At 41.2% G+C, this 27,301-nt stretch overlaps 1 protein-coding gene across 2 annotated transcripts in view; it reads left to right on the top strand.

The window, feature by feature from the left end:
• Positions 1-27,301, top strand: part of ALK (ALK receptor tyrosine kinase) — a 322,024-nt gene that overhangs the window by 61,920 nt on the left and 232,803 nt on the right. For both annotated transcript variants that reach the window (XM_032989384.2, XM_042789515.1), the window contains exon 2: positions 20,380-20,499. In XM_032989384.2, coding sequence (XP_032845275.2) covers positions 20,380-20,499 — 120 coding nt within the window. The remainder of the gene's footprint in view (positions 1-20,379; positions 20,500-27,301) is intronic.

Below are 27,301 nucleotides of genomic sequence, written 5' to 3'. Positions count from 1 at the left end.
GATAGTAAATACCTGATTATTCTCTATATGCTCAGATGTTTTCAAATTTTGGGCTATATTCTAAGTTTCTAAATTAAGATATTTTGGACATATGCATATTAAGTAGTGTAAGAAAAACTTAAAGTTTTAGCATATCCTCTTTAGTTTTTGCAAGCTTAAGTGGTAGCACAAAATACATGCCAAAAGATAAACGTGGCTTAGATGGTTACATGATCAGTAGAAGGTCACCACAGGCAGAAGCAGAAGTGAAAGACAGAACTTGGAATACAGGAAGCCCAGGAGTCGTGTTCCTAAGTCCTTAACAGTATTTGACTAGCAAGGGTTGAATTTATCTTGCCTATGTTCTAGGTTCACATCGGAATATACGGTACATTCTATCACTTTGTTGTTTTGTTTTGTTTCGTTTTTGTTTTAAATGCGGTTGTTAACAGTTGTTTTCCTATGTGTCTCAGTTTGGTAAACTTTATTCACGCTTTTAGGAGTAATGGCTATCTTGTGTACAGAGATGAGCAAACGACTGTAGCAGTGGCTTCTTAGTTGCAAGGCAGTAAAACGTTATGATACTCATTTGCAGTGTTCTACAAATATGTAAGTCTGTTCATCACATTGCCCAACACTAATGCATTTATATGACTACAAATTCCATTACTTTATGCAGCTGAAAGGACAGAGGACTTTGCCAGATAAGAGAGAAATCCCAGAGCACTCTTATTAAGAACCTGTTGTCAGTCCAGAAAGGGATGGTATATCTTGTTTTAAAAATTCAACAAACCAAAGCTGAACAAAGGGAAAAATAACAAACTCAAGATGACTTAAGTTCTGCTTCAGGGCATAGGCAGATTGCCATGGGAAGGTAGAGGAATAATTGTCTGCTAAGCAGACCTCATCTGTGAAACAGGCATAGCTTTGAAAAACAATGATATGAAACTCAGACTACTCTTCTACTCACTGAAAAATAAGAAGGTTTATAAGCTGCAGGAGGTTGTTCTAGAGATAGTTTTATTGAAGATTAGCTTCTAAATGATTACCATAAATTGTTTTTGAAGACAGTCAAGTGGGGCCTGGGAGTTTCTACAGTAGTGTTCATGTTAAAACATTGCTAAAATCAGAGGTCATAGATTTGCCAGTCTCACAGTGTTCTAGTGCCAGATACCTATCTGTGTTCAGCATTTAGAGAAAAGGCTTTCTTTCCTAGAAGCCACCTGCTCCAGAGGCCGATCTCAGATCCTGGCCACAAATGAGGGTGACTTCTACCAATAGTGAATGTGGAGAAGGCAGCTCTTTCACCTACCTGGAAGATCCCAGGTAGGGTAGTACTGAGTCTAAAGGCAGCTGGATCTGACTAGGCTCTGTGAGTGAGCGACACAGAGTCAGGAGGGCTGGAGTAAAGGTAAGGAGCTCTGGAAAGGCAGATTTATGGATTTTTGAGCAGACAGTTTTCTGTAAGCAAAAGCTGATGCCTCCCTACATGATCGCAAGTGTGTGGCTCTCACTATGCCAGCTAAAGGTCTGAGTTCCCTAACTTGACTTTTTCCAAGCTCTACTGGGCACAAGGTGAGACTGGAGAATAATGCATGCAGGTATAGTATTTTGCAAGTCCTTCAAATGACTCGTGAGCCAGGGATGGGGCAGCATGGGGGGAAAAAGAGGGAAACAAGTTGTAAAGGTAGTTTAGAGTTGAGAGGGATTCATATAAGCAAAAATGGGAATCATGTATTTTTTTTCCTATTTCTCAACTAGAACACAGCTGCAACCTGGGGGAGCTGGAGTTGTCAAAGCTCCTTTGAAAATGCCTCTGGGGTGCCCACTGCATCATTAGGTAGTTAGTGATACCCAGTGACACTTTAGCACCTCTGCCTTGCTGCAGGTGACATACAGACACTTTTGAAAAATCCCTTATTTGTGAATGAAGATAAAGACTGGGAGAGTGTTTTAAATTTGTAATTTTATTTTCCTGGTCGGTAGAAAAGCCTTGAAAGAGACTCGAGAGTGAAGTAGAATAATCAAGCAACTCATTGATCTAAAGTTAATCTGCTGCAACTGCCTCAGCAAATGCTAAAAATGGGTCTCCTTTCCTCTTTTCTATAACTGAGGAAACGGCTTCTGCCAATATCCCTCTAACACCAGCAGCCCTTGGCGCTTTTGTCAAACATGTTCTGTGTTTGAACAGATCAAATGAAACTCATTTGTTGTTATTGTTTAAGATTAAGCTGTACTTATAGAATTACTGTGGCATTATTAGGCCAGTTTCCTATAACACAAATAGAATGAAAAACAAAAATAAAAAAGAGGAAATTCTGTTTATTTTTTGTTTTAAAGCTCAGTGATGAGATTTGAGTCTCTGCTGTTCTCACTACTGAATTATACAGTATTGTATTCTGCAAAGAAGCACCAAGAAGTTGTCTTAAAAACTTTATAATCATTATACAAAGGTTCTGTGTCATATACAAAGCATTCAAAATGTCCCCCCAAAAGCTTGGAAGGTATGCTTCTGGTGCAAAATAAGAGCAACTCACACCTTTTAGCTCTGGGCTCTGATACGGAATCTGCACAAACATGAGGAGGTCACTTAAACTGGTTATCTGCTGCTCCATCTGGAAAATGAAGTTATTGAATGCCTCAGACTACCCAGAGAAGCCAAAAGAGATATCGTAGACAAAGTATTTTGGAGCTGACCTGCTGGGATTCATGCAAGCTGAATTTTGCTTTTGTGCTTTCACTGATGGAAAATCATTCAGAATAGGTTTTCTACCAAGCCATCAGAAGTCATAATTTTCTTAAATGAAAACTCATCAGTCCTCTAAGTCATCTTGAAAATGTGCTGGGGCTCACAACAGTTGTTTTCATAGACTCTTAGAGCAATTCAGGTTGGAAGGGAACGTGGGAAGTCTCTAGTCCAGCCTCCTGCTCAAAGCAGGGCCAATAATGAATTCGGACCAGGTTGTTCAGGCCTTTGTCCAGTCAGGGCTTGAAAACCTGCACATCCTCTTTTGGCCCCTGTCCCACTGCTGGGTCATTCTTACAGGGATTTCTTTTTCCCCCTTTACGTCCAGTCAGAACCTTGCCAGCTGCAATTCATGCCCACGTCTGTTGTTCTCCCACCACACATCTCTGCAGCAAGCTCGGTGCCACCTCGCAGTGACTTTCCCTTAGGTACTGGGGGCTGAAGAAGCCCCAATCCCACAGCCTTTCCTTACAGGGCACGTGCTCCTGCCCCAACACGCTTCGTGGACTACCCTGAACTTGCTCCAGTTAACTAATGTTTTTCTTGATTGGGTGTCCCAAACTGGATCCAGTGGTCTAACAGTTGCTGAGTAAAGGGGACTAATCACTTCCCTCAATCAAGTCTATGATCTTGATACACCCCAGGATGCTGTTTGCCATCTTTGCAGCCCTTCTGGCCCATGCCCAGCCTGCTGTGGCCTTGGGCCCCCTCGGCAGAGCTGTTCCCTGGCCAGGCAGTGCCCAGCCTGTGTCGCCGGAGGGGCTTGCTCCTCCCCAGGTGCAGGGCTTTGCATTTGTCCCTGTTGGATGTCACGAGGTTCATGTTGGCCCATTTCCCTGGCCTGTCTGTATCCCTCTGGACGGCAGCCCTGCCCTCTGGCATACCAGCTGCACCCCTTAGTTCATCCACATACTTGATTTTAAAACAAAACTTAGTCTAAATTGAAAAATAAATCGAAGTACCAGTGGTCTCTATTCATCCTCCATGTAATTCCACTAATTTTGCTGAATTTAGCAAGAAGTTTCTTTAGAAACATTTTTCAAGGAGAGTTCTCATTGAGTTTAAGGAAATTTACTGCTCTGCAAACCTTTCCTATGTTTGTTTTCAAGTGACTAAACTTACCCCTCTAGCTCCTTTAGATAGTGTACACTTGCTGGATCACAGATTTCTTCAGTTAAAAACAGAAAAGCAAACAGGTATTTTGTACCTCACTACTACCAACATTTCAGGATGAAGTTAAGTTCCAATGAATATTTGTTCTAAAAAGAGGGGCCAAATCTGGAAAAATCAATACATTGACAGAGGAAACTTTGTTTCTCTGATTCTGCCAGAGGATTCAGGCATTAGGTTGTATCCCACTTGGTTTTAGGTTTTTTACTAGTTCTATATTGCCTGGAGGTCAGTCACTAGAAAGATACTGGTAGAGATAATGCTTAAACCACTCAGAGGATTTTCTTTATTTCTTCAGTAATGTATATCCCTGATGTTTAGCCAGCACATGGAAACTCTGTATATTAGCAAAATCTTTGGCTTTTGACCCCACAATAGCTATTGATTATACTGAATTTTGCTTCCACTTCAAACGAACCTTGCAGGCAGGTACTGTAGGATGTTTTCCTCTTAGTGCGAGACTGGAGCATGCTAAAATCATCAATGCCACAGCATCCTGATGAACTCCCCAAATGAATGTAATTCACTACCAATCTTAAAATGCTATTCTACTCTAGAGAATGACTATTCAAAAAAGGTCCTTATTTAATCAATAGAGTAACTCCCCATGTATATTCAGACACATATAAAATCTGTTAGTGACAACATGATGGGTTTTATTGCTTTGTACTTCTATTAGCATTGCAGAACCAATTCAGCTTTGAGCAAGCTGGAATCTCCACTTTCCTATAGTATATGAACCAAAAATAAAAACTGGCGCAGCACAGAGGCTCTCAGGCACCTGACCGCTATCAGCAATGGTGCTGTTAACCCAGGTTCTGGTGGGTAATCTGCCCTGACCACTGAAAGCACTGGGACTGCACAAGTTTTACTGAAACCATTATTTCAATTTACAGGGTTTTTTGCTACTATGTACACTGTAGGACAGAAGAAACCCAGCTTAACTCTGACCCTAGGTTGTGTTAGAGGTTAGGGAATTACTTCATTTTTCATTGTCCAACTAAGTACTGTTACTGCATTAATATAAAGTTCCATTGTAATATTTTTACACAGCTTATTTCTGTGCAGTAAAGTTGTATTAAAAACTGGGAGATACCATTCAATTTCGTTAAGAAAGTGATCATTTGGATCCTGACCTCCAACACCTGCAAAACTGGCTGGAAAAAGAGAAAAGAACCCGTGTGCCTGCAGCATTCTGATCTGTTTCTGTGGCTGGTAAAGATACATCTTGAATCTGTATTACTGTAAAAGCAGCATTACCTAGAAGAGAGAGGAACTCAGTTAAGGGGAAAAAAAAAAACAAAAAAACCAAGAGAGGGAAAAAAAAAAAGCCAAACAAATTATCTTAAAAAAAGTTTAGATGAAATTCTGAGCAATCTTGCTTATTTCATCCTATATCAGTTCTGATTATCCAGTGCCAAGGTTTCACAAAAATAGACTTAAAAGTAACAGTTTGGATTTTGATTACAGCACTGTGATTGACCTGTCAATGGTGATGGGTCTGTGATAAATCCTTTTAAAACTACAATAGAAGTGACATCATACTCTGCAGTTACTGGATGTGAGATGATACAGATGCCTCCAAGCCAGGGTTCTAGACTGGGTTTTGATTTTTCACAGCTCAAAATTCAGGAGAGTTTGACTGAAGGGGTTTGACTTAGTTTAATTTTTAGTGGATGCACTGTAGGAAGCTTCCAGCTTGTGCTGGTCATCGTGGAAATGGCAGGTTAGGTGCTGCTGGAGACACAGAGGCCAGAGCCCTGAGAAGCAGGAAACGGAGACTTTCAGAATAGGAAACAGAGAGGAAGGAGGGAAAGTTCTTGACATTCCCACATGCAGCCCAGGACACAATGGTCAGAAAGCAGAAGAACTACCAGCAGATTAAAGTTGAGAGCCGGGGAAGTGAATTTGCAGCTCAGGCAGTCTGTACAAGGAGATAATGATGTTAATTCCTGTGAGTAGTGAGCTGGATTCTGATCAACCTTATGTAAGCAGGTGTACTCCAGAGATAGCAATGAGCAGAGAAACAGGTTAATTACTATTTTTAGCAATGCAATAAGGGCAGAGTGGACAAGTTAGTGCTATTTCCCTGATAAATGTTAGACTGTGGGTGCTCAGGGAGCACAAGCCTCTGAGATGGCAACTACTAATCGAAAACTCTCCATGAGCTGGACAGAGGCAGGTTTCACCCACAGAAGAACATACTCAGTCCCTTGCTGTGGGAATCATTCTGCTCCTGTACCCTGCCACCCCTTCAGTGTCCTTCAGGTGCTCCAGACCAAGGTTTGCCCTGGTCAAGCACCTGGCTGCTAAATGCCAGGGGAGACCTCCCCTCAGAGCCAGTGATGCCTCTGGTACCAGCTCCCACAGACAAGAAAGTAGTTCCCACTTGAGGGCATGAGAAATCCTGGGCCTCCGGCGCTCAGTCACGGGGCAGGAGCAGGGACATAAAAAAAGAGGGCAGAGAGAGAACCTGTCTCTAGTACTTCTCTTGAGTAGAGGAAGGGAGGGGAAGAAATAAAGCAAAACTGAAGCAGATACACCCAGTTCCTGAAGACTGCTTCTATCAGCTTACAAGAATGACTGTAGGACATCCATGAGCAGGAGGCCATAGCGGCTTAGGGACACCTGAGGTGGAGGCAGATAACCACTGAGGAGAACCTGAGAAGAAAGAGAAGATGCTCTTGGTATTAAAATATCTTACTGGGGCCTTCATTATCATCAAGATGTGGGATGAGTGTCCTAGAAAACACAGGACCCTGACCACCAAGCTATATTAGAGTTGTCTTGATGGCCAGGTAGTGAAGTTAGTGATCTGGTGGTAAAAATCTTCTTACCATGCTCTGTTCTTTTGCATCATCTGATCACCTTTGTATAATTCAGAAACTTTATAAAATTATTCATACCCTCTCTGTGCAAGTTGCAGTGCGTCTGTAGGATGGTGGTCTCTTCCTCTATTACCTGCTCCAATTGTCTTTACAGACTTAAGGCACTCTGCTGAACCACTCTTCTGAGATAGTTTTCATGGGAGAAAAGCTCCCTGTTTTTCTTCTTGCCTGGATTTCTTTTAGTAAATAGGATGGAAAGAAGACTGCTGACCTTCACAAAGTACTTTTTTCTTAGGTAGGGGTACAGATATGTAACATGTGTGACGCATCATCTGAGCGGTTTGAATCTGGGGTCACTTTTGTCATGGGCAAAGCGGGACACTTCTAGTTTGTGTCTGGAGCCCATGCAGTCATCCCCACAGCATGCAGATTAGTGGTGGGAAGATGCTCTAAGACAGCATTGTGGCATGCAGCAAATATTTTAATGCAAGACAACTCTCTACAACAGTTCTGAATAACAAGTTACTTAATGCAAATTCTTATTCTTCATGTAATTTTATAGTTTTCCAGAATGTCTCAAACTGCAGTCCTGGGTAATGTACAGTCAGTTCATTAATGAATTCTGAAGGGCTGACTTCTATGGTGATTCTTGCTGCCATTTATTTCTACTTGCCATATGCTGTATGAAAAGAACCTTCAAAAGACCCCAATTCCTCACTTGATAGTTTCTGTGATTGCCAATACTGTCATTGACAGAGGGATGTCAGGCAGGCCTTGGAAGAAGTTTGTGAAGATGATTGTTTCAAAAGACTTCTCCCAATTCAAAACCAGAAATCATGAAAAGGTTGAATGCTCTTGGCTCCCCAATGGGGCACAAACTTACAGAGCGGCGCTCTGCAGCTCCGCACGTGCCTGTTCCACTCCCCATGCTCAGTGGTGGATCAGCTGCTTGAACTGTAAAGTAGTTAAAGGTGCAGCTAGGGCTACAGGTGCAGGCAGCTTGTAAACAGAAGGGCCATTTTTTTTTTGCAAAGGAAAGGAAAATCTGTGGTTTTCATTCTGAAACTGCCTGTCAGTGTTATCAAGGAAGAGTATGGATATAAGGAGCGGTGGCATCATTTTGGTGGGGGTTCAGTCTGTTGTAATTCCCACAGTGTGTTGTGCTGTCTCTGACATGCAGCACTCTCTCTGGCAGTGAAAAGAGATATCCATCTAAAGTTCGTAGCCAATAGAGAATTTCTTAAATTTGAATTTTTTATGAGTTGCCATAGCTTGCTCATTCTGTTTTGCTCTTTACTAAATTTTCTAAATGAACTCATTGGCTCTCCATGAGTGTTTTTCAGACTGGCCAAGCTGAGTGGCTTCTCCAGTTCAAGGTCCTTGTTAGGGGATTCTCAGAGAGGTGCTCTGGCAGCTGCATAGCAAACTTGTGTCTTGTCAGACACATAAGAGTTAGAATTACTTAAGTTGTTTTCTAATGGCAGATTTTCCATCAGGAAATATAATTTTTAAAACTAGACTTCCTATGGGAATATATCAATTTACACAAAATGCCAGGGTCTTTTTCAGTCTGTGAGAAAATCAAAATGAACTGTTTTGACCTTACCGCAGTGAATCATTTGGATAAGTTACTTCATTTGCAGCTATACTATAGTATGGTTTACTGTAAAATTGACATGAAACACTTAAATTTTAATTCCTTTGCAGAAACACATTTGTTCCCAAGCTGTTTTCCTTTATAAGATTTTATTTCCAGCAAACTTCAGATTTATTCTTGTTCATTCCAACATGTGGAATGGAAAGAAAGAGAAATCATGGAGTTTCCTGCAAAGCAGAAATTCATATTGCTGCTCAGATCCAGCACCTATTCAGTACCACGGGCATTTGAAAGACCAACTGGTGCATAGCTGGAGTACCACACAAAGCAAACAAACAAAAAACCCCAAGGGCTGAAATCTGTTCCCAGTAAATATTTGAGTAATTTCAAAGTATTCATCAACTGCGGTCTGTCCATGAACAATTTGCAAACAGCCAACAAGTGCCAGATTTCACAAACAAACTGTTCATTGCAAATAGTTTGCCTCTTCACTGTGACTGAGATGTGTGTCATTAAGAAGCCAACTGCTCTTAAACAAGCTTTTTACCCTCGCCATAGTGAAAGCTGTATGTGAGGAGCAGGGCAATAGAGTTTAAGGGAAATGATATTTTGAAAACCTTGCTTAGAGATTTCTTCATACAAATGTTTACTGCTTTTTATGCAAGGATTCCCAAGCCCAGTGAGCATCATTACTTCCATTTTAGTAGCAGAAAAAAACAAGGCAAAGGAGAAACTACACAATTTATTCTAGATTCCATTTCAGATAAGAAGACTTGGGAATAGAATTAGCTCTCTCGAGTGTCCAGTTCATAAAACGGTATCTATGGGATGATCAGTTGGCTTTTATTTATAATGGGTATTAGTGTGGCACTCATCACAGAAGGTTCTGTATAAGTCAAAAAAATTCAACTTACAAATTTCCATAGCAGGCTTACAATAGAAGTCAGGATACTCTGCCTTTTCTAGATGTGGAAAATGAGGCATAGATTGCAAATTGGTTTATAGCATTCAGGCCTGGCACTGGAAAAGTAAAAAGTGCTGTCTCAGCCTTTTCTGGCCTCCCCTCTCTTAATTTGTTGCTCTTATCATCATCTCTAAACTCATCTTTTGAGCAACTGCCCAAAGTACTTTGATTTCAAGATGTGCACACAGATAAAACATTCCACACTCAGAGACTGAAGGTAAAACTAAAAAAAAAAAACCCACCCCCAACACTGAAGTAGATCACTGAAGGCAGGTGGTGATGATTCCTCCTTGATTATTGCTTAATGACCGCTATTTGCAAGCACCTTATCCCAGGAGGAATTACTTGGGGAGAAGCTATGAGAGGAAGCCTTCTTGAAGAGGTGTCATCTGTCATGACAAGTTGCCTGTCCTGATGAGTCTAGTGCTGAGACCACATTATGATGACTGATGAGGCCGTCCGGAGCAGTTAACTCAGCCATTTGTAATCATTTCTCTTACAGGCCTTTTGGTAATCACTTTGGGAAATTCTTTTTGAACAGTGCTGGATCTGGGGGGAAGAGAAGCAAAGTTATTTCTCTTTTGCAGGAAAGGATTTAGAGGGACATAAACTTGGAGAAAAATGAAAAACAAAAATCGGTATAAAATATCTTCCTGTCCTAATAGATATTCCTGCAAGGCTATTTTGTTTTATTTTTGTGTGGATTAAAGCCCCATCCACACACTGGCTCTGTTCCAGATGTGCAGAGTTTCACTTTTACAAGATAGAGTGAAGCCATTTGACAGAGGCAGGGCTGGACTACCCTGGGGAGAAGAAAACAGCAAAGGTTTGTTTTCTTTTCTAAACTTTGCTACCATTTTGCAATGTGAATTCGAGCAGGTCATTTAATCCCTGGTTTCTTAGTACACATAAGAAGTACATAATTCTGCATCAAATCAATTATGTCCATTTTTTTTCCATGTGGTTCATGTCTTCTCCTAGTTGTTTTACAGCTCCTTATGTTTCAGCTCCTTGTGGGCCAGATTTTCAGCCCAGCCCTTCTCACCAGTCTTGCCACATCTGAGGAAGGCTGTAGCAGAATGTAGGAATGTGTAACAGAAAAAACAGAAAACTCCTATTTCTGTAATAGACAGATTATAGCAATCTACCTCTTCCTACTCGTCTTAGAATGCATCTCATTGAGTATTTGGATGGTTGCCTTTCTACCAGAAGCCAAATATAAGGCTGAGTAGGACTTCATGGCAGCATGGTTTGCATCAGCAGGGATAACCTGGGCCATCCTGTCCCCCACACACACAGCCCTGCCTTGAGCTGGAGCATCAACTTTTGTATCACATAACTGAACTGATCTGGTGCCATCCAGCAGAGGATGGTGGTGGCTGGTGGTATCATCTGCTTTACAACATCACTCACCTCTCTTATGTGAATACTGAGGATTAGTTAACATTTAAGATCTTTGGAAAGTAGCTATACAAAGCAAAATTGTGCCACAGTGGTTAAAAAAAAGAAAAGAAAAAAAACACCCTAAAAAAATCTGGTTATCTACAGAGATACTGCTTCTCATTTTTCTTTTGCACCTGAAAAACAGAATGATGAGTAACTTCCCTTTTACAATCTCTACTCATAGTCAACTCAGAGGTGTCTATCTGGGTGAAGACAGGAGTTTTTTGTGTCTCACTCAGATGCTTTATGGCCTTCATTTTGGCAGCACTTGCAGAATTTCCTTGAGAAGTACTTTCACATCTAAATACCCCACAGTTGTAGTCAGAGATGCTGTCCTTTACCTTAAGCAAAATTAAATGTTGCAGTGAAAATAGACAATATAAGCACATTGGCATCTTTCCCAGTAAAGGGAATATGAAGTAGTTTTTATTGTTACTGCCAAGACAGCTGTGTTTTAGATTGAAATAGTCATCGCACTCTCTTGCTATTTCTAGAAATAATGCAGCTTGCCTACCAATAACAAATGTCTAGTATTTTCTCTGGTACCAAAACACCCTGCACATTTGTTGCTATTCTGCAACACTATATCTTAACAGAAATGCCTAATGCAGCAAATAATGGTTTTAGTCATACAAATGGCAGGAAATTCATAACTGTCACTGCTTCACAGTTTGTGTCTGTGGTACATATGTAGGGCTTCATATAATTCCTCAGAGTGTTCATTTTATGTTTTGATATGGCAAACATATTTTGAAAGTTTCTTCTTCTAAAATGCCATCATTGGATTGCAAGGTTTCAGAATTATTCCATGTATTAAATCTGGACAAAGCCTCTGGAACTGCAGTGACCTTTCTAAAGGAGTTCCCTCTCTGTCTGCGTGGTACAGTTGAGGCTCAGTTTCTATGGGAGATGTCTCTTCAGGATTTCTCTCTCTTTTGTATGGGAAATCTGCAGTTTTTACCTGAAGTTCCTGTATTTTATTTCCTTTACCTGTGGCCTCTTTTAAATGTGAAGGCGTGGGGATGTCTGATTTAAAAAAAGCCCCTGGATTTGTATTTCTATATGTGGGACCATTATTGAGCTTTATGCCAACTTTATCTTTCACATGCACTTGTGCAATAAGCATAGATTTTCCCTCCTTTCACAGAAGCAATAATAGTAATAATGATAGTAATGAGGAAAAATAAGGCTGACTTATGCCACTGCTGCTGCTTTCTTCCAAACAACCAGTATTTACTGGCCATCATTTGCAGCTGGCATTGTTGAATGGTTCCAGGCAGTGAAACAAGGCCGGCTTGCACCTGAGGTGGGCTTATGCCAGGTGGTGGATGAGTGACTGTTCTGGTCATTGCCCCATGCTCTTTGAGGAAGAAGGATGGTACATGTGCCCAAAAAGCTTTTTTCATAAAGAAAGGGGTACATGTAGCAGTAGTATGGGACACAGGGAATGTGAGTTCCCGTGGAAACATGGATAAATCAGCTGGAGTGAAGTAAAGACACTTCCCAAATTAACTCAGGCTGAACTGGGAATGGTGTCTTGTGTCTGTATTAGGAACCATAGGAAAAAGGTTTGTCCTTCCTTCTGATATGCGATAGGTGTGTGAAAATGAACTTTGTCTCCTCTCCACCCCTCATTCAAGCTCAATGCTGCAGGGCAGTGGAAGAGATGGTTTTAAATGCTCAGGTCATGTGTGACTGTAGATGGGTTTGAGTTGGAAAGGGGGCATTTAGTTGTGATATATGAAAGAAGAAAATGTTCCCTATACTTTGTTACAAGTGTCTCCAGCGCCAGAGGTACTGACATGGCATGAAAGTGAGGGAGGAGAAGTAACTTACCACCTTTTTCATCCTGATCAAAGAAGTCTTTAAAATGTGATGCAGGCTGCCTGCTCTGAGGGTGAAAAGCCTCCGGCAGACCATAAAGATTCAGATCTGCACGGAAACCTTCAACGCTCATTCACAAGATATTTAAATGTTCAAGGAATTTTTGCCTGTGTCTTTGTCCACTGACACTTAAGAAATATGGAGACAAAAATAAGTGGCAATTGAATGCCATGCCTTGAAAACAAGAGACACAGGTCAAAAGGCAGATGTTGAGAAAAAATGTGAGCTTGTATTAAGATTTGCAGGTTCTGTGAGTCACTGAGTGTCTAAATATCTGCAGCTATGTTAAAGTGATAATTGCTTAGTGGCATAAGTTTGTATATGCATTCTGGTTTAGTACAGTCAATGTAGTACAAAAGAGGGTTTTAAGTTTATAAAGAGCAAGAGGTAGTTTCTGGGTTTGTTTCTTTCTTTTTTCTTAATCCTATTACTTAAAATGATGTAGGAAGCCTGCAAATCTGATGAGACGCCAACTGTGTGTGTGTGCGTGTTAAATATGGAAGTAGCTATGCAGAAATTCAAGGTAAAGGCACTATATGGTTTGAAGTCAGTATGTGTAATGAATTATTAAAATCCTGTCAAAACAGCTATTTTTTTTTACCTTGGAAGCCAGGCCACTGTGCTTCTAGAGGTTATGTTAACTGGGTACAGACTAAGGGAAAGGACATGTAGAGGAGTAATTGGAGATATGCAAATAGGTGGACACTGAGAATATGTGGGATCAGGTCCCCAGTTGTGACAGATGAGAATCATACTGGTATAGCATAGCTACTGGCGTATCAATTATACTGGTATATATAGTATGGTGTGTATATATAGTATATATACTGGTATAGCAATCAAACTGGTAAGCAACTGCTCTGATTAACGAGGAGTCCTTCTGGGGGCCAGTCCGGCAGGCAGTGCAAGGGCCCCTGATGACTGTGAATGGAGGAACTCTCTAATGTTGGCACATATGTACCAGGTATCATTACCGCCTTTCAGTTGTTTGGTTGAAGGTTTTTCTAAGCTAGACAAATATGCGAGACAACAGTGGAAGGATCACTTTATTTTTACACATATGGAAAAAATTCAGAACGTGTGCAACCTGAAGTACTTTAATGTGCCTTAGTAGAAAGATTAGCAATTCCACAAACTTTATCTTGCGCTTTCCTGCTGTCTGCAGTGTCTGGGGGTCTGTCCGTGCTGTAGGAAACAGCTGGACATAATGGCTCCTGGTTTTCACTGCATAGCTGGTCAGTAATTCAGACACATTGGTTATCAGTCCAAAGACAAGGACAAGGACAATCATTGCCCTGCGTTGAAGTACCACAGCCGCACAAAGCCACCACCCCAACATTGCTTTTCCAGTTGTGATCCTGGAATATCTAAAAGCTGATACAGTGCATCAGGATCCAAAATTCAGAATATGTGTTTGTACATGGAGCTTTGCTACTAAAGGGTTTCTCCCCTTTGTTTAGGGAAGCTGCAGGCTAGACAAGCAGAAGTGCATCCCTTGACACAGTCCTGCCAGCAGCCTCAGCTTCTGAGGGGACAAACTAGAGTTGAGAGCAGTTCAATTACTAACACTCAGTCCTTTGTTTTCTCTGTGTTGCCTGCAGAGATGCTTAATTGTGCTGTAAAAGATTATTACGGCAACGATCAGTCTACTGTTGGATTTTTTTAAAGGTTTCTTGTATGTACACAGATGAATAACAACTTTAAGCCATTCCTAGTCTGGTCTGTAATTGAGACCCTGAGCTCTTTATCAGTGATTCATTGACGTTTTGTTGTGTCTTACCAGGCAGGTCTTCAGCAGCTGCAGAGCATCTGAGATGCAATAGTATGCTCTAGATGGCAGTATATTTTTAAACTATATTAGCTGAGCTGGGTAGAATATAAACTTGGTCATTTTAATTGTTTTTTTTGTTTTGTTTTTTTTTTTTTTTTTAATGTCCTTTGCATGCTACTTGCTTTCAAAGTAGAAATTAAAAAACTTCTTAGATTTTGCAATATACATACAAATACTAAGAAGAATTCACAGAAGGTGGCAAAGAAAATGATACTGTGATCTCCTGCATTTTTAACAGGAAAATGTGGATTACTTTTTTGCCTGTAATGAGCAGCAACACATGACAGTTTTTTAATATTTCCCTGTCACAAGGCTTTAGTGTAATTGTCATTTGCATGTTTCGTGCTTCTCTTTCTCCAGAGCCAAGACTCTGATCAAGATGTTGATCAAACCGCATCTCCCAGAGTTAGCACAGATTGTCCTTGGAATGTCCATGGGATGTGGTAGGTAGAGGGACTGCCTAATCAGTAGAGAGTGGGGAGTGTGACTATTTGCTGATCGAATTAGTCAGTTTTGAGGCATTTGTTTTTTTTTCAATCAGAAGTTAATATTCCCTGTGAAAAGGAGATGAAAAAAAAAAAAAAACAAAAACAAAACACCTTTGCTGACAGAAAGGTGTTAGAAGAAAATTTTAAACAAGCCTTACAAAGAAAAAAAAAATAGTGAGGGCCAGAAGGATAACACGGTTGTTGAGTTAAATACAGTTTTATTAGTGACACATGCTTCATGTACAGGAAGTGTATGCTATTCCCAAATTTACTCATCAAGCATCTGCCATTCAGTGTTGTTGATCACTTCTATGCCTCATGCAGTACGTCTGACTGAATCCACTATCCACAGGTCTGCTACAGCCCACTAAATGCAAATTTCTTCTCTGCAGCAGTCCAGCACAGGTTCGGTGACACACATACTATCGTTTATTTGTACTCATCAGGCTTTCAATATGACATAAAATCATTGTAACATAATGCATTATTAAATATATTTTCCACCTGAAAAAGATAAACTTGACAGACTGTCAGCGAACATTTTTGTACTTTAGAAAAGGTTGTAAAAAGAAACCCTGGAGTACATCCACCCATTATTGCAAGTAAAGCTCACCAACTATTCAGAGCAAGAAACTGCATGGAATGAGCTTGCCCTTTGCCTTGTTCTTCAGCTTGACTATAAATAGAATATGAATTTTCCTTCTGAGTGTCACTTAGACAATGATTTGTACAAGCATAGTTGAGTCAATGGATTATTCACAAAGCGTTTACTTGGGCTGTTTGTTGGTTTTGGTGATGCTTGATCACCTCGATATAATGTGGTTTTTGCACTTTCATGGATGAGTGAGTATGTTTGTAGATGGGAAGAGAGGAAAAGTGAAAGTTTCTAAGAGGCTCTATGAGTACTGTTAGTGGGATTGTGAGGATCAGTTGTGAATTTGAGAGCTTACAGGGAATTCTCAGGCAATCTTTTTCTCCCTGGTTGCATCGCTTTACACACCAAAAACTGAAACTGAGAACTTTTGTGGAGCCAGGAGCTCAGGAATCCTTTATCAAGGACCTCTGGGGTGTACGCTCTCAGCTAGACAGGGGCAAGCCTGAACATCCTGGTGGTCATAACCAGCCAGGACTTCATAAATGCCAGGGTCCTGCGAGCTCTTTTGCAAGGTGGAGATGTTGGACTTCAGGGCACCGCAGTCTTGGATCTGCCTCTTCCCAGGATGTCCTTGGCCTGCGCCTGGTTCATAGGAGACGTCTGCAGGGGCTTCCATACCTGGGGCAGTCAGCTGTCTGTAAGATTTTTTGTTTGTTTTAATTAAATTAAGTTGCCTTAGTCGTAAGTAGATTTGGCCTCTTTTTATTTTTTTTTTTTTTTTTTGAAAAGATAATTGTGTAATATCCTTTCTGTGGAAAATTGATACCTTTTACTTAGTACCAGAATAATGTCAGGCTTTGGCAGAGATTGGAAAATCCAGATCTTAATGGAGGCAGTTTCTAAACACATCATTTTAATATTTGATAATAGCTACTCCATTGATCACTGTTATAAATTGAAGCCACAAATACTATTCATGTTGATTTCTGATTTCGATGCAAATATGGATGATTTTGAGATATTTTTCCAGGTGTAGATGTAGCTGAAAGTACACATTGATCTTGATTATTAACTTACACATCCGTTGCAACTCTGAAATCTAGAGGATGAGTAGCTGCAGGTTTGTCACCTCAGATTTACCACTGAGAAACTGGGAATAATACAGCTCAGCAAAGTGAAAAAGCATATCCACTGAGTAATGAAGCAATATCCAAAGGTAATAATAATCAATATTTGGCTACAAGTAGGTACACTTTTTGGTTAAAAAAGGCATGTGTGTTCTGATAAAAATTCAATGATGTTTCTGCACTGCATGGAACTTTATAAAACTACGTATGTTAATTGCTGGGGATATTTCTTCCTTCTTTCAGAAAGGGTGAAAAAGGGAGGAAATCCTCTTTGTTTAAAAGTGACCCAAGCAGAAAGCTTTTCTTATTGTTCCATTTTTATGTGAACATGCAGGGTTATTCTATTAAAGAGGTATTTTTCATTAAAATAATATATAAATATTTTATTTAATGATTTTGTGGCCTTGAGGCTTGACTTCAGTACACATGAACTATTTTCTGTTTTTTTGCCAAAACTCTTGGTGAGCTGAACGAATATCACATCCCCTAAGGAGATTCCTCTGCACAAGTTTAAAAACAGAAATGTCAAATGTTCTCTTCAGGTGCATGTTTCTAGCTGTGATGGAGTACCTTGGGTCAGAATTTGGCCCTGGATATTCCTTTAGGCAAGAATATCAAAGAAACCTCTGTTGTACCTTGCCATACTTCTGGCTACTAAAAATGGAGCTGTCAGCCTCCAGTTGCTAATCCATTAATTTTTTTTAAAGGTTAGGGTTACTGTTGACAAGTGACAGAGCACCCTGGTACAAACAACCAGAATGGGAGGTTACCATAATTAAAAAGGAGACAAAATTTTCCTAGTGCTTTTTGGCTTCAATATGAATTGTTTTGGAGAGGAGAAAACCCCTTTATTTTGTAAAATGGCTGCAGCGTGGTCTGCATTTGCATTACTGTTGCTGCACAAGAAGCATTTATTTAGCTGATAGTCTTCTGTAACATCTCTGGACGTAAAATGCCCTGGAGATGGAAGAGGAAAGGTCTCTCCTTTTCCTAACCTATAGCTCACTCTGAAATCAAATAATTCCTCACTGTGAAGAGTAGCCTCTTGGCTATACGAAAACCTTTTACGCAGCATCTTTCTTTGAAGATAACTTAATTGGGAAAGATTCATAACTTCTGATACAATCTTCTTGTCTTCAAGTTCAGACCAATAGCCCAAGAAAACCATTTGAGATGAAGTTCCAAAATTAATCGTAAAGAATATGGGGAAACGAATTCTTAGGTTAAAATGAATTGAACTGAAGCCATTCTGTTCTTTAAAAAAAGAGAAGAACATTCAATTTTTTATCTTCTATGCACCTCTTGCTGCTGATAGAGGGGGGCGTTCAGGTGCCTGGATTTCCTTGTCTTCTCTGCTCAGATGTTCAACTTTATTTTTTATCTCAATTTACTTCATATACTGGTGACAGAGGGAACATTTCCACTTAGCTGAGGCTGAAGGTAGGCATAATTTCTGAAGAATGCAACACATAGAAGCATTTTTCTGAAGGTGAGGAGTGCCAGGAAATTTGGGGATACCACAGCTGATCATTGTGTTACTGATTCCCAGGTAAGGTTGGTCAGGGTAGTAGCAGTGATTTAATTTTAAGTTCTGGGGCTGCAGAGTTAGGGAGAGAAATACACGTCAGTGACTTTCTCTCAGATTATTTTGCCATGGGAACAGATGGGGAGCAGGTCAGTTTTTCAGGTTTGAGTGAAGTTTTCACAGGATTGTGACCCCAAGGTTTGGCTTACTACTGATACTAATGAATGATATTTGCATTAGTTTGGGTCTTTTAGGGGTAAAGAGGTCCCAGTGTCTTGTCTGTGGGAGACCCATGATCTGTATTTAGGATATTTAATCATTCCCCATTTTAGAGAGTCATTAGGTACAGATATTATATAACAGGGATATTGATACTGGTCAGACATCTCACATCAGGCAAAACACACATTGCTTTTAAAACCAGTTTAATTCAGGATGTAATTTTTTATTAATATTCTTCTTTTATTTATTATTTTATATTAGCATCAAAGCAAAGTACATTTGTAGGAAAATAATCTGCTTTTAGCAACTATTATAAATATTGTAATGAAACATGACATTATTTGCCACAACCAGCTGTATCAGGGCCTACTGAAAGCTGTGTCAGCTATGTCTTGATGTTAGGAAGGAATAGCCAATATAAAGATTATTCCATCGTTACCTATCACTTCATCATTCACAGCTGAAGGCAGGACACTAGGTTTGATACCTACCCTCATAAATCACTGGCCTGATCTTCTGTGTTGCTACGTTCCAGACAACATAGGGGATATTTAATTATTGTACCATAACTTAGCAGAGAGACCAGTTCTAATTGAGCCATTAGGGATATTAAATTTTTACTACTCAAAAATGGCTTACAATACAGCATGAAGTCCGTGCTTATCTTGAGGATTATTGCTTTAAGCAATGAACAAGAGTTACAGCTCTTACATAAGAATGGTTATTTTTCTGTTGGTTTTGCTATCGTTACTCAGTTACAGGAGTGTGCTAAAAATGAGATTGCACTGAGAACGAGATAGAGTGCAACTAACACTTGGTATGGAAGCTTTTGACAAGTCCCTCTGAAATTTTAAGTCTTTCTTCAGTGGAAGTGGGAAGCAGCGCTAAGCAGATCTTTAACAGAATCAAAGCAGTGTTTTCCCCAAGGCTTCAGCCATTTACCTTGTTTACTATTATCCGCTTAAATGTGTCTTTTATTATCTGTTGCTATTTATCCATTCAAGAGAACGGTTCTTCAGCACTCTGAATTAATTATTACCCTAAGTTAGTTAATTCCTATTGTTACAGAAGGTTTTACCAAACTTTTTATTGAGAGGTGTTACCAAATTGTTTTGCTGTTACTATAGGAAAGCTTAGCGTTGCACCTAAATGAAAAGAATTCAAGTAAGCAACTGTAGTATTCTTACTCAACAACAATATTATTTAATAGATCAAAAATGTACTTTTTATTTTCTTTCTGAACAACAAATTCTTTATGCCTTCTGTGAAAAATCAGAACATATCAGAAATCCAGAATTTTGCCTGCCTGTATTTCTACAAAGTTAAATCCCATCTTTTCCCTGAGGACCTCAAAAAATGAGATGAGAATACTCAAGATCTTGCTATCGTCAGAAAATCCAACTTAAACATTCACAGGGAAGATATGTGCTTTCAAACCTTATAGAATTCTGCTTTGCTCACTGACCTTGCATGTTATTTCAGATACTGTTTCTCTTTGCACCTCTAATATCATCACAGTCTTGCAGAGTTAGTCCAGGTTTGTATAGATCCTTGTGTGTTCTGGGTCACTGTAGTATTCTAATCCCCAGAAGCATCTTTGAGATGCATTGGGTTGTTGAACAGAAGCTCAGTATATGTTTGCCTGTTGCATGTACAGGATCTCCTCATGCTGACAAAACTTAAAAAAAGGGCAAACAAGTTGTGGGGCTGAAAGGTGAAAGAGAATTTAGAATCAGTATGAGATCACGCTTGACAGTTTTTCTAGGTGACAATAATTTTGCAATGTAAAGCAATTAATCTCCTGTCTCCCTGTGCACACACATATTGGGAAGGAAGAACTGACCAAGAAGTAGTTGAATATTAGTGCTTTTTGCATATGGTCTGCAAAGCTGTTTAAGATCTTTGCACTTGATGTGTAGTGTACAAACAGATACATCATACATAATGTTTGTATTTTTATTTTTATTTTTTTAATGAAAGGTTTGAGCACTTCGGATCTCCCAGCAAGCAGCCCTCCTCTTCCTCCTGGTTACTTTTCATGGAACTTGACCTGGGTCATGAGAGATACATCCCCCTTCTTCCCTCATAGAGGACGACACAGTGAGTATCATCTATGTTATCCTCAAGAGGCTGTAACTAACTGCCTAAGGATATTGGTATAATACTGGAGCAAAACATCAGAAATAAAATGTTTCATGATAAAATATCCATGCTGTCACTAGTAAGCCTTACTGCCCCTTACCAGCCTCACCTGGGGCCTTTGCCCACCCTGCCCATGGGCCCAGGAGTCCCCTTTCAGCCCTGCCCAGCCCAGCATGGCCTTGGCCATCACCATCTCTACAGAGGTATCTGATAACCTGGGCTGCCCCAGCCTGCCCTGCTCCCTCAAAAAACATGTCCCAAACTGTAATATCTGGGTGGTATGTTGGAAAACAGAGATACTATAAAGAGAGGAGCTGTGTACTGAACTTATTTTTTCTTGCCATCTCCTTTCATAACTCTCATCCCTTCCAAAATCTGGGAATCTGTTTTCATCTGTTCTCTGGTATGACCTATTTACTGACTATCCATAGCCATTCCACTGTGAAATACGATGGTCGTAGTTAGGACTGGACTGCATAAGGCAATATCTAACATGCAATCCAGAAAGTGACTGAAGTAGAATATATCTACTATATATCTACTACCAGTCTCTATGAGGGGAGATAAGGTGCTGAGAGGCTAATAAGATTTACTCACCCCAAGCCTGTAATTATCTGCTTGAGGGAAAAGTTTGACCTACCTATATGAAGAAGTCCCATATTTCTTCAAATTTATGTTGCAGCCTTTTATGTGTGCAATATATATTCTTTCCACTGGCATACAATATCTGCTTCTAGCTGTTGTATCTGCTTGAATGATGAGGACACACCAATTTCATTTTAGAAGGGACAGTAGTACAATCTTTTTTCCCTCACTTGGTTTTCTCAGAAGTTGCAAGAATGATTTTTAATTTATCCTTTATTACTTCTTCCTAAACTCTTCCAGTTTCTCGGTAAGACTATTATAAGGGAAGGCTTTGTTCTTAGAACCTAAAAGCATTGATTCCATCTGACAGCATCACATGGAGATAAATGTACTGCATCTAAGCAGAAATGATTTATTATGATTTTAGTTGGTTGCACAAGACCAAATTCTACCATATTCCAACCATCTGTTTTGCAAGGAAAGGCAGGAATTTGTTGAGGTGTTACACAAAACAATCTTCACTCAGGACAAGTCTAAACTTTTCTCCCGCAGTAGGTGTAATTCAGGACATGTACCTTGAACCTACTGAAGAATCTTAAAGAGGGGCAGGAGTAATTTTTTTTTTTTTCCTAGCTTTGCACTTTAACATTTCCAAAAGTTGGCAGACCCTCCTTTAAATCGAAGGGGTAGCAATAGCCCTCGAAGTGACGGATTTCAGACCAGAACACCCCACGGCATCGCTGTGCGGGCACACTTCCTGCTGCTTCGCATATGCGGTGGGCGAGGACTGGTTTGGATACATGGAGTAGAGCCTGTAAGCACAACCCAAGCCTAAGAGGGCAATTCTTAAAACATCTCTCTATTCCTCTGCATACCCGCAGCTTATATGCACCTGAATGTTTATTGGTAAACTTCCCAGGGATCTAGGTTTCTGTCCAGAACTGCTGTGAACATGGCAGGAGTGGACGGTGCCTTTCAGCAGCTGACCATTGGCTCTGGATCTAAGCAGCTCTGTGAAGGTCACACAGGGACTCAGCAGAACAAGGCAGAAGAGAGAGTTGGACCGTCCAAGCTCTAGGCGAGTAACCTTGTCCCAGGACCACCCCTGCCTTCTGATTAAGTGGTTAATCCAAAATCACACAGTAAATCATTAGTAGAAATAAAACCCATCAGTCCTTTACTACTAGAGTGTTTTCCTCTTCTGTCAGAAGCCTTCCTTGCTGCTCCCAGTGTGACTGTGATTACTGAGTGCTCTATAAAACTTCTATCAAAACTTTGTTTGCCTAATCATCTGATGGGACCCACCTAATTAACTGGCTGACATTGCTGGAGTGGAGCAATATTAGTTGTCTTAATTACTTTTTTCCTGCGTTCCGCTAGTAGAGAAATCTCTTTGATTGAAAGGTTGAATAAATTGAAATGTAGGGTCCCTGTCCCTCTGCCAAACTTAAGTTCTCTGCTCCTTCGCTCAGAATTAAAAGTTCTGACAGACTGCCTCTAGTAGTCCTGGCAGGAACAGTGCTTGATGATATTTTTGAAACTATATGCAGCAATCCCAAAAGATAATCACTGGCACAACAGGATACTTGAGAGTGGTGATGCATTCACAAAACTTTTTTCTATTTTGTCTAGAGGTTTCTAGATTTGTCTCTATCCAAGCATTGATTAATCATCCACCATCTCAGAGATTCAAAAATCCACATGCCTTTCAGAAAATAAAGACTTAAATAAGCCACATGAAATCAAAATTATATGCGAATTGAGCCTGCAGGGCAGAAGTTGTCTTTAAATCTCCATATTTTGTGTTTTCTTTTGTTCTGTTTGAGGTACACTCGGACTATTTCCTGTGGCTAGAACAAACTTTAATGCATTCTGCATATGTAGACTTATGGTAGCGTATTAATCTCCCATTTGCAGCACTGATGGAACTCTGTCCTGAGGCTTACATGATTAACTGCACCCAGCCACATATTTCATTTCTTGTCCTGGTTGGTTGAATATTAATTTTCTCTTGTGTATAGGTATTGTATGAGAAATCAATTGTCCACTGCATAAAATCCATTAAGATTCTGTAACAGGGGTTCCAGATGACGGGCGCCCCTTAAGGTCTGGGAGCCTTCATGCAGTTAATACACCCCTCTCTGCCCCATCCTCTACTTCCCCCTGGGCCAGCCAGCAACACTGAACCTCCAACATGATCCTGGCGGGGTGTGGTGGCAACTGCAGAAAGTGCTACTGATTGGAAAAAAAGCCAAATGCAATTCAGCCCATCTAAATTCTGTTTTGAAAGAATGGCACGTTTCATGAGAATAACAGGCATAAATGTTGCCATGTTGGACCTTTTGGGAATAGGAGATGGCTTTTGCTTTTTAACTCTTCCTATGGCACCATGCTGTCTGTGCAGCACTTTGCCAGATCCCCCCAGTAGCAGCTGAACTCCTTGGCTGTTCTGAACCAGCTTTGTGCAAAATACAGAAGTATCTCTCTCAGGTTGTGTCAGACTTCTGCAATATCATTTACAGCTTTTTGTGCCCCCCTGAGGCTTAGGAAATAGTGGTGTTTTGGATTGCAAAGTTTACTGGGACTAAAACTCGGCGTGCAGTAGCAGATTTGGCCACCAAATGACTAGTGTGTTTAAAAACATCTACAAAAGGTGAGTTCAGCAGAGGAGGAGCACATACCTTCAAGATTGCATAATTAGTCACAGCTTTGATTTAGGTACTAAAAGTGTAATCCAAAGGGTGGCCTCTAATAACAACTTATTAATAATTTCACTCAGCTCTATGGCTTCAGAAAACTAATTTGACAGTGTTGCTGGGTTTGGGGTTTTTTTTACACTTTCTAATGCAGTGTTGTCTGTGACGAGCTCATGATTTCTTGAGCTGGGTTTGCTAAAAAAAAATAAAAATGTGTTGGACTAATTTTACTGTGGAATAATTTGGGGTCATTCTCACTGCGTATTTGATGCTCAGTAGCATGGTAGTTGCTCAGTGAGGTGTCAGATTATTAATTTTTTTCTCTGGTGGGTTGTGTGGAACTCACTGAATTCAAGTACTCATGTCTATGCATTCAGAATATCATTTCATTCATGTGAGTTGGATACCAGACAGATACTGCTGACATGAAACTCAGTGAGTCTGAACATCAAACAAAAGGGAAGATGGAGAGAAAGAGGGCAACAGCCAAGTGAATTTGTGCTACAGTTAGGTTCCCATGACTACTTGTTTTATAAATCTACAACCAGTCAGACTAAGACTGACATCTTCAGAATGATAAAGCTATCATGGTACTTGGCTCAGCATGGCATAGTGAGATGCATGGATATGAACTAATTGTTACAACCAGCTCCTGTTTGGAAGGTGAGATAAAGCCAGGAGAGGAATGAGGAGAATAATACTTTGTCCCAGAGGAAAAAATGAATCAATGCCGCCTTAGTAAAGATATTGCAAAAGTAATGTACTACCTTAATTCAAACACATCCTTTTTGCAATTCTAGTAGTACTCTAACATAGTTTTGAAAATAGTGTTATGAACATAATAGGGCAAGACTTCAATTAACAGCAGTTATTCACACCAGATGAATAGAATTGTTCTATATAAAAGAGCAGAAGCTGTGACCCCATATACGTATGCAAGAATTCTTGTTTAACAGTTAGATGGTATTTTTGCCATGTGCAATGGTGCTGAAATCCAGGGGGAAGAAAATCACAGGAAAAGCAGCATCTGCCTAGCTAAACTGAAGGCTGTGCTAAGCAAGAAAGAAGAAACAATCTTATTAGGGAGAAATTTTTACTTTATTTCAAGTTATTATTTTCCTTATACCCTCTTTCATCTGCAGATAATACACCGATGACAGCTTAACATTTTTTCAATAATAAAATAACATACAGTAAGACAACAAATGTCTTTTCTCCTTGTCTCTCAAGTATTCATTTTCTCTAGAGATCTCTCAAACTTCATGCAAGAGGTCCCTTGTATGAGTTGTCAAAATATGACAGTTCATCCAACCACTGTTTTGAGCCAACTGGGGCATGTTTTCTAACAATTGCTGTTAGTCAGTACTTCAGTCTTTTGGCCAGAACTAGCATTAGAAATGCACTTTCATTTACTGTTTTTGCAGCGTGCATAGGAGACGTGGTGGACAAATATTTCTTGTGTGGAGGATGAGCTCTGTCACTTCTTAGAGCAGGAGGAATTAAAATGAGAGCTATTGCTGGTTGTTCTCCCCACACCCCCTCCTTGCACCTCTGTAGCTCTCTTGAAAGACTGTGCTTGTAATTGATTGATAAAGCAGTCCTGGCCCTCTTCTTTGTAGCTTGATTTTCACCGAACAAAGCAGCTGTCAAAGATTTTGGTGATTCAGTCCCTGGTGTGCACTGAGGAGCTGGGTGGATATAAAGTATATGCTGTCATTTTAAAGATTCTCTTAACAAATAAGTGAATGGTTGCATTATTGCCTTTTTCTCTAAGCAGTGGCCAATCCAGCTGTGTCTCACTCCCCAGAGGATTAATTTAAATGCTTCTGGCATGAGGAGAGCCCTGGGCTCCCCAGGGAGGCAAGCAGCTCACCCTGCGCTTGGCACCGAGGCCTGAGCACTCTTCCCAGGGGTGATTCCCTCTTCTACTGAGCAGCGAAATTATGCCTCCTGTGGGGTACCGCTCCTCTAAAACCTCTTTTCCTTCAGAATGCAATCTAATAGCCCCTCCCGAGGGAAACCCGCACGTTCCTCTTTCAAGGCTGGTGTTGAAGGGATGAGCAGCGCTGGCGCAGCCAGCTCCGACCCTGCCCGGCAGGTAGCGTGTGCCTGCGATAGCCCCCCCACCAGATGCCGGGAAGAAACCAGCCGCCTTGAAATCTTCCTTGCACGCAGAGAGCTTTGACGAGCCCTCGGAGTCTCCCAGCACCTTGCCAGGGGTGGTGGGTGCCATCCTGCCGTGCGAGGACAGGGTGTGACCCCAGTCCTGCTGGTGAGCTGGAGGTGAAGGGGCTGGGAAGCTTCTGTGGAACAAGGAGGTAGGAAGAGGCACTGGGCAGCAGCAGAGAAAGGACAGGGTGCTGCCTCAAAAGACATGGGGGGCTCATAGGCAAGTGGGGCAAGACCCAGGGCGTCTACCTTCACAGAGCCCCAGGGGGACACCTCCTGTCCTCCTCCATACCCCAGTTGGCTGAAAGGACATGTCCCCATCCCCCAGGTGAGGGCCCAACTGCCTCACCCTGCTCTGGGGTTTGGCCAGGGCTCTGTGCCTGGCCTAGCCTAGCCTACGGGGTCACAAAATGGCTGCTGGGGTGGTGTGTGTGTGGGGGGGGAGAGTGGGGAGAGGTTCATCGTGACCAAACACCAGAGCTGTGAGGGAACGGCGGCATTCCTGTCAGTAAACTCAAGGTCGGGGGAGCATACATGAAGACCTTCTGGTGTGGAGGAAGGACGCAGAGCGATAAGCTAATTTGCGCTAAGCAGCTTTAAATTAAGAGGAGGTCCCTGATGGACACGGGCTGTATCTCAGGGCAGGGAGAGGGGTTGGTGGGATGCCCAGCTTCTCTCCTCTCCATTTCGCTTGCAGGTGACTGAGGCACATCAGGCAGGATGGACCCCAAAACCGCACTGTACAGAGTGATGCTGTAGGGCTCCTCAAATACGCTCCTAGTTCCTCACCTCTCCTGTCTCACCATGCTGCTGCCCTCAAGTTTGTCAGCTCCTGGAGCAGCAGCCCAAAGACGAGGCAGCTACTGTCGATGCAGGCATTTGCTAGGGATATGTTGTGGCTTGAGCCTGGTCGGCAGCCAACCACCATGCAGCCACTCTGTCTCCCTTCTCTTCCAGCAATAAGAAGGGACAGAGATCCAGGCTTGGGGTTCAAGACAGGACTGGGATGGGGGAAAAAAATCACCCTTTATGGGCACAAGCAAAAGGCAGACTCGTTAGGGGAAGTAAAAAAGAGCATACATTTATTACAGACACTAACAACATGTAACAGAGTAGGACAGTGAGAAACATTGCCACATCTTGAGAACACCTTCCCCCCACCCCTCCCTTCTTCCCGGGCTCAGCTCTGCTCCCAATATCTCTACCTCCTCCCCTCAGTGGCGCAGGGGCAGGGAATGGGGGGTGCAGTCAGTGCTGCCACTTTCTTCATCTTCGATGGGGGGAGCTTCTGGAACTTCTTCCCCCTGCTC

The sequence above is a fragment of the Tyto alba genome, unplaced genomic scaffold, assembly GCF_018691265.1.
Source record: "Tyto alba isolate M040663 unplaced genomic scaffold, T.alba_DEE_v4.0 Super-Scaffold_16, whole genome shotgun sequence".
Classification (NCBI taxonomy): domain Eukaryota; kingdom Metazoa; phylum Chordata; class Aves; order Strigiformes; family Tytonidae; genus Tyto; species Tyto alba.
This window is presented reverse-complemented; position numbering and strand designations above follow the sequence as displayed.